General features: G+C 45.3%; 1 protein-coding gene across 23 annotated transcripts in view; it reads right to left on the reverse strand.

Annotated features, from left to right (window-relative positions):
* Window positions 1-3867, reverse strand: part of GMPR (guanosine monophosphate reductase) — a 60570-nt gene extending 56703 nt beyond the window's left edge. For 18 of the 23 annotated variants that reach the window (XR_015152513.1, XR_015152501.1, XR_015152512.1 and 15 more), the window contains exon 1: window positions 3702-3867. Coding sequence is in view for 6 of the 23 variants with exons in the window: in XM_086370193.1 (XP_086226319.1) it covers window positions 3702-3788 (87 nt within the window). In the remaining 17 variants the exon portion in view is untranslated. Of the gene's footprint in view, window positions 1-3676 lie in introns of all 23 variants that reach the window. The other 5 variants (XR_015152498.1, XR_015152503.1, XR_015152511.1 and 2 more) reach the window with 1 other exon arrangement.
* Window positions 3868-15165: the final 11298 nt, after the last annotated feature.

The following is a 15165-nucleotide window of genomic DNA, read 5'->3' on the forward strand; positions in this document are numbered from 1 at the left end:
TAAACCCCTGTTGTATGAGTCAGCCAGTCTGTGGTTCTTTGTTACAGCAGCCCCAGAAAAAACAGAGCCCAGGTAATAACACAATTGGCTCAGAGCCTGGAAGAACCCAGGTCTCCTTTCTTCCAGCCAATATCCTCTCTACTCTGCCATGGTCTTGTTCCTCTCAGGCCAGCCTGCTGTCCACGGAAGCTGGACCAGAACTCACCAGAGCTGGTTCATTTCTCACTGGACCTCTGGTGAGAAAAAGACTATGGAGCATTTAGGAGACTGATCACTCATTGGGTTATGTCTTGTCTGTCCCAGCCCAAGTGACCGGTTTTCCACTGCAAACTCCTCACTGCCCGACTTCCAACATTATGGTTGTGCTGTTAGGTTTGTGGTTTTCTTTAAACATCTTACTAGCTTAAGGACAAGGATGGGACACTGGAGCAAGGAATGGGTCCCAAAGAAGAAAATTCTCAGGCAGTCAGGGAGGAGGTCACCCCCTCAGTGTGGCAGAGGTCCTGCTCAACCAACATGTCACTTCCTCTAAAAACACTACCTAAATGCAGCCCCATGGCCCTCTATTCCTGTGGCCCAAGGACTTATGAAGACAGGAGCATGGACAACAGAGGGACAGCTGACGATGACTGTTGATGTGGTACAACCACAGGAAGGCCACCTAGGCTGTCTCCACCTGTACCTTAGCCTCCGGGAGCTGATCTCAAGTTCATTTCATGTGACACTTGTGGCAATGCCCTGGAAGGAGCACTAAACTTGAGTGGGAGGGCACCCTGCCTTTCTCCCCATTTCCTGCTCACTTGTCTGGTGGATCCAGCAGCTGGTCCAGCTCTGAGCAAAACTGCTGCAGAGATGAATCTTGTCAACAGTCACCAGGCTCCCTTCCCAGCCAGACTGCTATCATGGGGGCTGTTTGCTCTCCTGGCTCCACTCACATCTGCTCTCGTGAGCCCGGCCATTTACCATTTAGTTTCAAATTTACATTCAGGTATCCCTGTGCCTGCGGGCACGCACTTCAGGATTATACCTGGTCGTACAATGCAAAGTTTTCATCTGCCTATGGGAAACTTCAGGCATCCACAGCCGACTGAGCACAACTTGAGAGGAGGTTAGAGGTCCTCCTAGATCCCTCAATATCAATGAAGCAGGCAGTCAGGTGATGGGGGTGGCCAACAGGTAGCTAAACCATGATGGTATCCAAATGGGCTTCCCTGGTGGCTCAGATGGTAAAGAGTCTGCCTGCAATGCAGAAAACCCGGGTTTGATCCCTGGGTTAGGAAGATCCCTTGGAGAAAAAAATGGTAACCCACCCCAGTATTCTTGCCTGGAGAATCCCATGGACAGAGGAGCCTGGCAGGCTACAGTCCATGGGATTGCAAAGAGTAAGGCACAACTGAGCAAATTTACTTCCTGCTACTGCTAAGTCACTTCAGTCGTGTCCAACTCTGTATGACCCCATAGACGGCAACCCACCAGGCTTCACCGTCCCTGGGATTCTCCAGGCAAGAACACTGGAGTGGGTTGCCATTTTCTTCTCCAATGCGTGAAAGTGAAAAGTGAAAGTGAAGTCACTCAGTTGTGTCCTTCTCTGACTGCAGCCTACCAGGCTCCTCCGTCCATGGAGTTTTCCAGGCAAGAGTACTGGAGTGGGGTGCCATTCACTTCCTAGATCCCACAATATCAATGAAACAGGCAGTCAGGTGATGGGGGTGGCCAGCAGGCAGCTAAGCCATGATAGGAACCAAATGGAAAGGCAACACCAGTTAATTCAGGTTTCCAGGAAGGGAGCTGGTAAACTCCCACAAACATGGAAATATGAAAACACTTCTCAAGGGCACCGAGATCTCACTGCTGTGTGTGCATGTAGATTGCAATGTATCATGGGAAGCTGGGACATTCACAGCTTCAGTCAGCCCAAATTACGAAACCAAATGACTCAAGACAACATCATACTATTCCCTGGAAAAGAGTAATTCATTCTAGTGCAGAAGAAGAAGGGGGTGACAGAGGATGAGATGGTTGGATGGCATCACCGACTCAAGGGACATGAGTTTGAGCAAACTCTGGGAGATAGTGAAGGACAGAGAAGCTTGGTGTATTGCAGTCCGTGGGGTTGCAAAGAGTCAGACACGACTAAGCGACTGAACAACAACAACAAACATAAAATCTGAATGTTTTACCTTTACAAGAGGTTTCCTGCTTCAGAAAATACACATAATACATCCTTGCTTTAAATATATGATTTTTCTCAAAATAACTTTTTCTTTACTAAGTGAATTGTGACCCAATATTTAGATTATTGCGGCCACCAAATTATTAGTCTGCCCCAAATCCCCACATCTCGTCTCAGTGTGGACTCAGGTACCAGCTACTGCTGGGACTTCAGGAGTCTGGGCCTGCCATCCAAGCTGTTCATTGTTCTTCTAAGTGAAGGGGCAGGAAGAGAGCTGACCAATCCAGAGTGAAAAGTGTTACTCATTCCCCGCCTCTTCCAGTCTGGGCTCCAGCTGCCAACCCTCCAGCTTGAGAAGGTGAGTTGATTAGTTCTGATTATTGGCTAAAGCAGGAGGCTTCTAGTTAATTCAAACAAGCCCTCAGCTGGCAGCACCAGGCACTGCAGTTAGGAGTCCCAGCCGGCGCAGGCAGGCAGGCAGCCCAGATCCTCGCAAGGGGATTTATTTATGGTCCTGGAAGGGGGGTGGGGGGAGAAACCTATGCTGGCTCAGCCTCCCCCTGTTTACTTGTGCAACCCCTGCCTCCGGACACAGCAGTTTCCTCACCTTCCTCTCCAGCTCGAAGCCCCAAGCAAAGCCATCATCACCCATATACAAATCTCCAGGGGATTCTGCCTATCTGTGCAACTAGTTTATCCTTCAAGACTTGACCTTCCTCCTGCCCCCACCCTCTAGCTCTTTCCAGTCTGGTCTCCACATGTTCCTCGGGCTTTGCTCTCATTATTAAGGCACAATGGGCAAAACTGCCCCCACCCCTGCCCCTCAGCGGTCCCATTAGCCCCCACACCCGCACCCCAGTGTTTCCAGCTTCTGGAAGACTGGGTTGGACTCCAGCTGTCCAGTAAGGGGGTGCCGCCAGGCACAGGTCCCCAGCCTCTCTCCCAGAAGTCACTGGAACGCAGAAGGTAAACCCTGAACTTTTGCGCCGGAGTTTCCCTGAGTTTCAGACCTCCTAAAATAAATTCCATGGCTGGACCTGATACTAAAGCAGTCAGAGTTCTCCGCAGAGAGACGCTGCCAAAAAAATCCCCGTCCCTGTACACCTGGGCTCCGCTGCGTCCTTTTCACCATATATACACCCCTCAACCGGCCCCTGCCCTCGCCGTCACTCTTTCTGAATCAGCTGACCACTTGGTCTTCGCTCCTCTGGGGTTTAGTTCCGTGGTGCCTTTCCCCTCGCCGCCCCAACCGGACGCATTGAGGATTTTAGGCCGGAGTCGGACCCCTTAAGGACAACTCGGACCTCTTACAGACACCTCCTGTCCTGGCAGGGGACCAGCTGGCTTTCCCTCTCTCCGGTGGTGAGAAGAGCAGAAGGGGTCGGCGTCCCACCCACCCCCAGACACACAAAAAAGCAGGTGAGGTGGGCGCACAGTACAGCGCCTCTCACCCACCTCCCCCGCGCCACCCCGGAAAAAACAAACAAACAAACAATCCCGCACCAATGCGGCTTTCGAAGGGCCCCACCTCGGCTCTACTCTTGAGGCTGCTTCGTTTGGGTCGGAGCAGGACATCCTTGAAGTCTAGCTTGAGGTCCGCATCTATGCGGGGCATGGTGCGGGCAGCGCGCTCGGGCCAGCGCGGCTGGAGCCCGCAGCTCCTTCCTGCAGTACAGGCGGCGCGGGACGCTAGCAGCGGGGTTTGCGGGGAGCCGGGAAGGTTAGGACGGGCGGGGCGGGGCTCCGGCGGGTAGGGCGGGGCCTCCGGTGGGAGGGGCGGGGCTCCGGCGGGCGGGGGCGGTGCCGCGGGAGCGTGAGGGTGGGAGACTGTGCCGCGGCGGGTGCTCTGCCGGCGCGCACGCGGCCCCCTTAAGGCCTCGGGCCGCCCCCAGCCGCTCTCGGCCTTGCCCCGCGCTCCGGAGGCCCCGCCCCCAACGGCGGCGGCCGAGGTAAAGAGCGGATCCGGGGACTGACGCGGTGCGGACAGACCAGATGGACGCTAGGAAGTCCGCTCGTGTGACACTTCTAGCCGCTGCCCGCCCCTGTTTACGGGCGTGCTCACTGCGGTGACCAAAGTATGTGTGTGGGGGGAGGAGGAGTGCACACCGTCTCGTCTGTCACCGAGGTCCCCTGTAGGGAGGAGACTTGGCCTGTGACCCCCTCACCCACGGAAAAGTCCACTCCTTGAAAGGCTTCCCTTCTTTCCTTTCAAGCCCCGTGTGCCCGTCAGGTGCTGAGTCACACCTCTCACATGCCAAAACCGAAGAAACCCTTGGGAAGGTGGAGAGAATTGGGAAAAGAGAGTGGGCAGGTGACTCTAGCCGTGGTGGACTTGTTGAGGCAATCTTTGTGTTCCCTTTGGATTTCACGAGTTTGTATTAATCTAAAAGCGTGACGTCTGTAGTCGGCGGAGATCCTGAGATTCTAGGGACCTTAGTCCTCCTGAGAATGAGTGATGTCAGTTTATTTTTAGTCCACTTGTTGACCACGCTGAGCCGTCATTATGCATTAGGAATGTGCTTAAGTGCCCGCCCTGCACCTGCTCATTCGCTTGCACAACAGCCCAAGGAAGAAGGAGCCGGTTTGCAGATACGGAACTTGAGGACATATAAAGGAAATAACTTGCCCAAGGTTATAGTAAAGTTAAATAGAAATCTCTCAGTCCTTAAAACTTATTACAACCTTAGCTAAAGCTGCTTTTGTCTTGGAACCTCTCTCTGCCTGGGTTCAAAACCTGAGCCCACCACATGCTAGCTGGATGACCATGGGGAAGCCACTTAATTTATCTAAACCTGTTTTCTCATAAGTTAGATGAAAAACATTTAACGCTATCCTCTCCCACGTTTGGGAGAGAATTAAATTGTTTGTTCTTGTGGGTTTCCCATAATACATGGGAACTGTTTATTTAGGTTCACATGTAGCATTATGTGCTTTTTGCTTTGCATCCTCAAACTAGATTGCTAACTGCGCAAAAGCAACTTTCATTTTCTTTCACTTGTCTGCAGGCTTGACCTGTTCTCAGGGAACTCATATTTGGTACAACTGACCATAAAGAAACATCACAATGTTCATTTAACACAAATGTCTGCAAATGATAAAGTTCTCAGCCCATCACATTTGCAGCATAGGAAGTTCCTAAACTTTCATGAAAGGAAATGAAAGTTATCAGGGAGAGAGTGAAAATCACCACAATTAGCTGGACAGGCTAAATATTTATGACCCTTATGGAATCATAAGGGAGCCAGCCAGATGGGCTGCTTATTTTCAAAGTCTTAAGTTAATTCTGATCTTAATTCTGATCTTAAGTTCCTAACTAAAAACAAGGTAAAATGTAATTATTTATGGTATGGTTATTTGAAAATGATACTCCCAGCAGGGAAGAGAAACTAAGCTTATGAAGGATCTGCCTGGGGTTACAGTAACAGGGGTGAATGTGTGCTTTATAGTTGTTATTACCTACCACATCTTACTCAGACGGTAAAGCGTCTGCCTACAATGCAGGAGACCTGGGTTTGATCCCTGGGTTTGATCCCTGGGTCGGGATGATCCCAGGGAGAAGGAAATGGCAGCCCACTCCAATATTCTTGCCTGGAAAATCCTATGGATGGAGGAGCCTGGTAGGCTACAGTCCATGGGGTCGCAAAGAGTAGGGCACAAATGAGCAACTTTACTTTGACATCTTAAAGGAAAAGCCTCCTTTGGATGACCTTGCTGATTAACTAGGAAGGTACCTCTCCTCTTGGTCTCTTGCCCACTCCCTTTCTATAGGATAGAGACAGAAGCCCACTTTGTGCATTCCATTTCCTTTCCTTCTGGAATGTTTCATCATACCTTTCCTCTTCCCAGGCACAAAATCATGTTCCAGGGGTCTTAGCTAAGAACTCAGAAGGGCAGAGGAACAATTGTTTCTTCTCTAAAATTTGTTATTTTAAGTTACAGTCTAACCAAGTCAGTATGCAGAGTTGAAATAGGAGAACATAAGGTTCAATCTATTTATGATTTAAATGTAATAGATTTACAAGGTATTTAAATACAGGGGAAGATTTGACTTAATTGAAGCACTAAAAGGAAAATGAATATATTAAATATGCGGTATAACATGTTTATAGAAATTTAATTACATTTATGAACAGGACTAAACACTTTCAAAGGCTTCTTGATGGTAAAATTTCCTAACTTTATAAAAAGATGATTAGGAACCTAACTTTGAAAAGTTAAAGAATTTGAGGTTTTAAAAGTGCAACTTCGGGGGGCGGGGGTAGGTTTAGCAGTTGTCTTCATTTCTATTGGTGTATAACAAATTATCAAAAAAAAATTTAGCAGTTTTAAAAACACGATTTCTATAGGTCAGAAGTTTGTGTCTGGCTTAGTCAGTTCCTTTACTTCAAGCTTTTATCAGACTACAATCCAGGTGTTAGCCAGAACTGTGATCTTATAAGAACCTCAACTGGGGAAAGACCTGCTTTCAAACTTTCTCAGTTTGTTGTGAGAATGCATTTCCTGCAGCTCTGAAACTGAGGATTTCAGTCTTTCAGAGGTCTTTCTCTGTTCCTGCTCATACTCATTCACTCAGTCATGTCCAACTCTTTGTGACCCCATGGACTGTAGCCTGCCAGGCTCCTGTCCGTGGGATTCTCCAGGCAAGAATACTGGAGTGGATTGCCATTTCCTCTTCCATGGGATTTTCCCTACCCAGGGATGGAACCCACGTCTCTTGTGTCTCTTGCACTGGCAAGTGGATTCTTTACCAGTAGCTCCACTTGGGAAGCCCCTCTGCTCCTCGCGGCTGCTTGCAGATCCTTGCCATATAGGTTTCTCCAACATGCCCGCGTATTTCCTAAAAGCATACTTCCTCAAAGCTGGCAATAGAATTTGAGTTTACTAGCCAGATGAGTCCTGTCTGTGTGTGCGCGCGTGTGTGCTAAGCTGCTTCAGTTGTGTCCAACTCTTTGCAACCCTATGGACTATAGACCACCGTGACAGCTCCTCTGTCCATGGGATTCTCCAGGCAAGAATACTGGAATGGGTTGCCATGCCCTCCTCCAGGGGATCTTCCTGACCAAGGGATTGAACCCATGTCTCTTATGTCTCCTGCATTGGCAGGTTGGTTCTTTACCGCTAGAGCCACCTGGGAAGACCAGAGTCCTCTTCAACAAAGTGTAATCACTAATGTCTCATTACTTTGCTATATTCTGTTAGAAAGAAGCTCAGGTCCTGTCCACACTCAACAAAGAGAATATTAAAAGGGCATGAGCTCCGGGAGGTGGGGAGCATGGAGGAAACTCTAGGGCCTGTCATAGCTGTTTTTCTACTTTTTTTTCCCCCATCCCAGGATTCAAACCAGAATTTTGAACTGTATTTCATTTAGTTCTCGGCACCAAGAGCATCCTTAGTCTCCTCCAATCTGAGACAGTTTCTCAGGTTTTCCTTATCATTCATGACCTTGACACTTCTGAAGAGAATTGGTCATAGATTTTCTCCCTCAGTTTGGGTTTACCTGATGTTTTCTTAATATAAGACTTGGGTTAGGATGTGTATGCGTGTGTGAAGAATACCACAGACGTGAAGCACTCATCTCATTGTATTATGTCAGGGGCTCATGGTATTAATGTGATTTGTTACTGGTGATGTGGAAGTTGATGACTTTGATAAGGTCGTGTCTGCCAGGTTTCTGTACTGTAAAGTGATCCTTTTCCATTCTCCACGTTCTTTTCGAAGAGAGTTACTAAGCCAGTCTACACTCGGGCAGAGGGGATTTAGCTCCACCTCTTGGAGGGAAGGGTTACCCTGGGTCGGGAAGATCCCCTGGAGAAGGAAATGGTAACCCACTCCAGTATTCTTGCCTGGAGAATCCCATGGACAGAGGAAGCCTGGTAGGCTACAGTCCACGGGGTTGCAAAGAGTCAGACACGACTGAGCGACTTCACTTCACTTGGAGGGAAGAGTGTCAAAAAGTTCATGATGTATGTTAATGTGCTATGCTCACTCGTGTCTGACTCTTTGCGACCCCACGGACTGGGACCCATCAGGCTCCTCTGTCCATGGGATTTCCCAGGTGTGAATACTGGAATGAGTTGCCATTTCCTTCTCCAGAGAATCTTCCTGACCCAGGGATCAAACTCGTGTCTCTTGCATCTCCTGCGTTCTTTACCACTAGTACCACCTGGGAAGTCCTTAATACTGCTCAGTAATTAGTAAATAAATTTGGGGAGATATTTTGAGGCTGTACAACTATCCTATTTCTCATTGAAGCTTCTATTAATTTTAGCATTCATGTTTGAAAATTTTTTACTATTTGCTTTTCTTCTCCTCTACTAATATGAAAGTTATATTCTCTATTTCTGTTATGTTTTTAAAAAGTCTTTATTAAATGTGTTTGGAACCCACACCCCCTGCACTGGAAGTCAAAGTCTTAACCACGGGACCACCAGGAAGTCTCTGTTTCTATTTTTTTATTCAGTTCCTAGAAACTATAACATGTGTCATATCTTTTTGCCTTTTCATACTGTCTTAAAACTCAACATTCAAAAAACTAAGACATGGCATCCAGTCCCATCACTTCATGGCAAATAGATGGGGAAACAATGGAAACAGTAACAGGCATTATTTTCTTGGGCTCCAAAATCACTGCAAATGATGAATGTAGTCATGAAATCAAAAGACGTTTGCTCCTTGGAGGAAAAGGTATGACCAACCTAGACAGCATATTAAAAAGCAGAGACATTACTTTGCTGACAAAGGTCTGTCTAGTCAAAGCTATGGTTTTTCCGGTAGTCATGATGTGAGAGTTGGACTGTACACAAAGCTGAGTGCCTAAGAACTGATGCTTTTGAACTGTGGTGTTGGAGAAGACGCTTCACAGTCCCTTGGACTGCAAGGAGCTCAAACCATTTAATCCTAAAGGAAATCAGTCCTGAATATTCGTTGGAAGGACTGATGTTGAAGCTGAAACTCCAATATTTTGGCCATCTGTTGCGAAGAACTGACTCATTGGAGAAGACCTTGACACTGAAAAAGAGGGCAGGAAGAGAAGGGGATGACAGAGGATGAGATGGTTGGATGGCACTACTGACTCGACAGACATGAGTTTGATAAGCTCTGAGAGTTGGTGATGGACAGAGAATCCTGTCGTGCTGCAGTCCATGGGGTCACAAAAAGTCGGACACGACTGAGTGACTGAACTGAACTGAATAACGTGTATTTGGCTTATTAAGTTCTTAAATTATTAAAATCTTTACCTCATCCCCAAATAGTACAAAGATTGCAAAACACTCCAAGTCCATTCATCACATTCCTGACTTACATGCTATTTTTAGCACAATATTTTGAGTCTCTTTGTTATTAATATTTATTTATTTCATTGCTGTTGCTATTTTTAAATCACTAATTAGTTTCACCCATGTTACCACTTTAATCTTTTTGATCTCAGGTCTGCTAGCTGGGATGGATGTCTAATTCTGAAGACTATTCTTTAGGATTCTTTTATTTTTTTTAGTGAAGTTTTCCTTGTGATGAACTCTCAGTTTTTGTTTGTCTGCACATGTCTTTATTTTGTCCTCATTTTTGAATAATATTTTTCACAGGTATAGAATTCTAGATTGCTAGTTACTTTCATCAGCACACTGATAATCTTTCTCTGAGAAGTGCCTTTTGGTGTCCATTATTGCTGTGAAGGAGTCAGTTGTAAATCTACCTGTACATCCTTTAACGGAGGCGGTACTGTATTGAAGCTATGATGGCTCAGGCATTTCCCCCCTTTGCTTTGTTGTTTTTTCTATTCTGCTCAACAGTCAAACAGCCCTCTTTTCACTCAGCTGGGCAGTGGGGAGAAGCTGGGAGCTGAATGTAGATCCCCTTCATCCTAACACTGAAGATTTAGGGTTCCCCTTTGGGGGGTCCCCATTTTGTGTGGGCAGGGTCTACTATCAGACCCTCTTCCTTGCATGAGACCTGAGCTCTGACAGTTCACTTTCCCCTGACACAGATACTGAACCGAAGCAGAGGTGAGGGGTGTCAGCAGATGCTCCAATAATGTGTTTACCTCTACAGATACTGATGTCTGGCTGAACACTAGCCCATGAGCTTCCCAGTGTCTTCAGTTCTCCAATGCTGAACAGGCTTCAAGTTGTTGTGAAGTCTGATATTTTTCACTATTTTTAGAGGGAGGGTTGATCTGTATGACCTAGTCCATCGTTAACCAGCAATTAGAACCTGACAATGGTCGCTCAATCACTAAAGTTTAGGGTTTCCCTCATGACTCAGTGGTAAAGAATCTGCCTGCCAATACAGGAGACACAGGTTCAATCCCTGGTCTGGGAAGATCCCACATACTGCCCCAACTTCTGAGCTGGTGCTCTAGCGCCTGGGAGCCGCGACTTCTGAAGCTGGCATGCCCTGTAGCCTGTGCTCGTCGATAAGAGAAGACCCTGCAAGGAGAAGCCTGCACACTACAAACAGCAGCCCCCGCTGCAGCTAGAAGAAGCCCACTGCAGCGACAAAGACTCAGCACATCCAAAAATAAATCATTTTTAAAAAGCACTAAGGCTTATGGATTAACAGTGACTGGGCCAGCTGTCATTTGTCAGACACAAGTTTGAAGGAATCACGTTTGGTAAAGTATGGCCACGGTCCTTTCCATTTCTAAAGTGATTACTTTCCACCTGCCCTTCTGCTAAACCCTTGCGGTGCATTGTCTCCGTGGATTATGGAAACAAAGCTATGAAATACAGTCTGTTTTTATTCCCATTTAAAGGTTGAAGAAACAAGGCAAAATAGAGCTGTTTAAACTAGGACCTGCCTGACTTCAGACTTCCGCTAGGCAAACAGTCTTACCTATAAAAAAACAAAAATCCTTGTTGAATTGAATAGAGTTCAGTTCAGTTCAGTCACTCAGTTGTGTCTGACTCTTTGCGGCCCCATGAACCACAGCACGCCAGGCCTCCCTGTCTATCACCAACTTCCGGAGCCCACCCAAACTCATGTTCATTGAGTTGGTGATGCCATCTAACCATCTCATCCTCTGTCGTCCCCTTCTCCTCCTGCCCTCAATCTTTCCCAGCATCAGGGTCTTTTCCAGTGAGTCAGCTCTTCGCATCAGGTGGCCAAAGTATTGGAGTTTCAGCTTCAACATCAGTCCTTCCAATGAACACCCAGGACTGATCTCCTTTAGGATGGACTGGTTGGATCTCTTTGCAGTCCAAGGGACTCTCAAGAGTCTTCTCCAACACCACAGTTCAAAAGCATCAATTCTTCGGTGCTCAGCTTTCTTCATAGTCCAACTCTTACAGCCATACACGACCACTGGAAAAACCATAGCCTTGACTAGACGAACCTTTGTTGGCAAAGTAATATCTCTGCTTTTGAATATGCTATCTAGGTTGGTCATAACTTTCCTTCCAAGGAGTAAGTGTCTTTTAATTTCATGGCTGCAGACACCATCTGCAGTGATTTTGGAGCCCCAAAAAATAAAGTCTGACACTGTTTCCACTGTTTCCCCATCTATTTCCCATGAAGTGATGGGACCAGGTGCCATGATCTTCGTTTTCTGAATGTTGAGCTTTAAGACAACTTTTTCACTCTCCACTTTCACTTTCATCAAGAGGGTCTTTAGTTCTTCACTTTCTGCCATAAGGGTGGTGTCATCTGCATATCTGAGGTTATTGATATTTCTCCCAGCAATATTGATTCCAGCTTGTGCTTCATCCAGCGTTTCTCATGATGTACTCTGCATGTAAGTTAAATAAGCAGGGTGGCAATATACAGCCTTGACATACTCCTTTTCCTATTTGGAACCAGTCTGTTGTTCCATGTCCAGTTCTAACTGTTGCTTTCTGATCTGAATACAGGTTTCTCAAGAGAGACTCCATTAATTAAAAATATATCTTGGAGACATTCAGTTGAGTTCAGTTCAGTTCAGTCGCTCAGTCGTGTCCAACTCTTTTTGACCCCATGAATCGCAGCACGCCAGGCCTCCCTGTCCATCACCAACTCCCGGAGTTCACTCAGACTCACGTCCATCAAATCAGTGATGCCATCCAGCCATCTCATCCTCTGTCGTCCCCTTCTCCTCCTGCCCCCAATCCCTCCCAGCATCAGTCTTTTCCAGCGAGTCAACTCTTTGCATGAGGTGACCAAAGTACTGGAGTTTCAGCTTCAGCATCATTCCTTCCAAAGAAATCCCAGGGCTGATCTCCTTCAGAATGGACTGGTTGGATCTCTTTGCAGTCCAAGGGACTCTCAAGAGTCTTCTCCAACACCACAGTTCAAAAGCATCAATTCTTCGACGCTCAGCCTTCTTCACAGTCCAACATTCACATCCATACATGACCACAGGAAAAACCATAGCTTTGACTAGACGGACCTTTGTTGGCAAAGTAACGTCTCTGCTTTTGAATATGCTGTCTAGGTTGGTCATAACTTTCCTTCCAAGGAGTAAGCGTCTTTTAATTTCATGGCTGCAATCACCATCTGCAGTGATTTTGGAGCCCAAAAAAATAAAGTCTGACACTGTTTCCAGTGTTTCCCCATCTATTTCCCAAGAAGTGATGGGACCAGATGCCGTGATCTTCGTTTTCTGAATGCTGAGCTTTAAGACAACTTTTTCACTCTCCACTTTCACTTTCATCAAGAGGCCTTTTAGTTCCTCTTCACTTTCTGCCATAAGGGTGGTGTCATCTGCATATCTGAGGTTACTGATATTTCTCCCGGCAATCTTGATTCCAGCTTGTGCTTCTTCCAGTCCAGTGTTTCTCATGATGTACTCTGCATATAAGTTAAATAAGCAGAGTGACAATATACAGCCTTGACGTACTCCTTTTCCTATTTGGAACCAGTCTGTTGTTCCTTCCCACCTATTAGGATGGATATTATTTTAAAAATATAAAGTGTTGGCAAAGGTGTAGAGAAATTGGAACACTTAGTTCTTGCTGGTGGGAATGTAAAATGGTGAGGGTGCAGTGGGAAACAATTGGGCAGTTCCTCAAAAAGCTAAACACAGAATTACCATACGATCCAGCAATTCCAGCTCTGGGTATATACACCAAGCACTGAAAGTAGGGACTCAAACAGACCCTTGAACATCAGTGTTCATAGTAGCATTATTCACAGTAGCCAAAAAATGGAAATATGTAACTTGTCCATGGATGAGTGAATAAACAAAATGTGGTATATTCATACAATAAAATAGTATCCAACGTTTAAAAAAGAACGGAATTCTGATACATTCTTTAACATAAATGAACCTTGACTATATTATGCTAAGTGAAATAAGCCCATCTCAAAAGGAAAAATCTTGTAAGATTCCACTTATAGGAGGAATCTACACAAACTCACAGACACAGAAAGTAGAAGGGAGGTTACCAGGGGCTGGGAGGAGGGGAATTAGGGTTTGATGGGTACATACAGAGTTTCTGCTTGGGTGATGAAAATTTCCTGGAGATAGTAGTGATGGTTGCATGACATTATAAATGTTCATAATGTTACCAAACTGCACATTTTAACATGGTTAAAATGGTAAATTTTGTGTTATGTGTATTTTACCACAGTAAAAAGTCACCAAAATGTAAATGCAGTAAATCATGTTTTATTTTTTTTTAAGTAGTTTGTTGATATAAAATATTTCATTCCCCCCACCCCACCATATTTTACCTTAATTCAGTACTTCTAAAGCAATGTCATTTGGGGTTATGGAAAAACATGGTCCCAATCCTAAAACCATTTACTGAGAAATGGTCTATGTAGGTTTTCCAAATTCCGATTGGAACTCAATTAAAGTATACTCAATTCTCAGTGGATTTGAAATGGCACACCAAAAAAAAAAAAAAAAAATCTACTCAAAAGGATATATAGATCAGGGTATTAAGGAGAGAGGAAAATTGTATTAAGAGAATAATAAAAGCCAGTGTAAATTCATCACATAGAAATGCATTACATGGTCCTAAAGCTAAAAAAAGTTCTCCAAATATGGCATTCCGATTTCTAGGATCAAAATGTAGCTACAGTATTCAATGTCCATAAATATGAAAACAAAGTCCCAGATTCTTCCTGTTCCTGAACTGAGATTTAAAAGGCATTTTTCTCATGGGTCTCTGCTAAGAGAACTTTGCGTGATGGAAATGTGAGAATGTCCCATGATTTTTTTCTTATGACATTTGCCTGTATAGGTAAACCCATAGCAATAATTCAAGGGAAGAAACTCTGTAGGTAAAAGATTATGTTATATAGCTCAACAAATATTTCTTGACTCACTAAGCTGTTTGCATAAATATGACAAATTCTCAACCTATCCTCAAAGATTTCATCCAGGAACCGGGGTAGAATCCAGTGAATAAGAAAGAGCCAGTGCTATTTACAGGGCTTGCAAACTTCTGCCTCACCTAAACTTCACCTGTCTGGTTTAACCAGCACAGTGTTTTGGGGTTTTTTTGTTTGTTTGTTTTGCTTTTATTTATTTTCTTTCTTTCAATTGAAAGTGCCTGTTGTTAGCAGATGATACATTTTCTGACTCAGAGCAGATCCCACCAATTTCCACCATATGACCCCCAGCCTGATAATATGTATTTATTTTGCTTGCCTGACCTTTGCAGACATTTATTTGCAATGTTCGAATGACTTCACACCTGTTAATTATTGCTGTAAAAAAAATACACCCTGGCTTTTACTGTTATTACTCAGCTGATTAGGGTTATTCTGCTTCATCACGTTGAGGATCTCACTGGGGTTTGTGTGATACAAAGCGAACGGTCAGTGACCTTTCAGCATCACGTTTGGCTTGAGATTTTTTTTATTTCAGTGTTCCAGACCTTAGGGTCTTCTCATAGGAGATATGCTTTTCTCTTTCTCATTGACCATTACTATAAGAAGCTGGGCTTAAATAAAAGTGTCCAACTTCCCCCCTCTCCCATGGCCTTTGTCCTCATTAGCTACGCGTTTGTGATGATAATGACAATCTCATTCCACAGCTACTGATTCATTGAATTTACAGGACACCATTC

Source organism: Bos grunniens, chromosome 23, assembly GCF_055505025.1.
Source record: "Bos grunniens cultivar Pamir isolate PY7600 chromosome 23, Bosgru_T2T1.0, whole genome shotgun sequence".
NCBI lineage: Eukaryota > Metazoa > Chordata > Mammalia > Artiodactyla > Bovidae > Bos > Bos grunniens.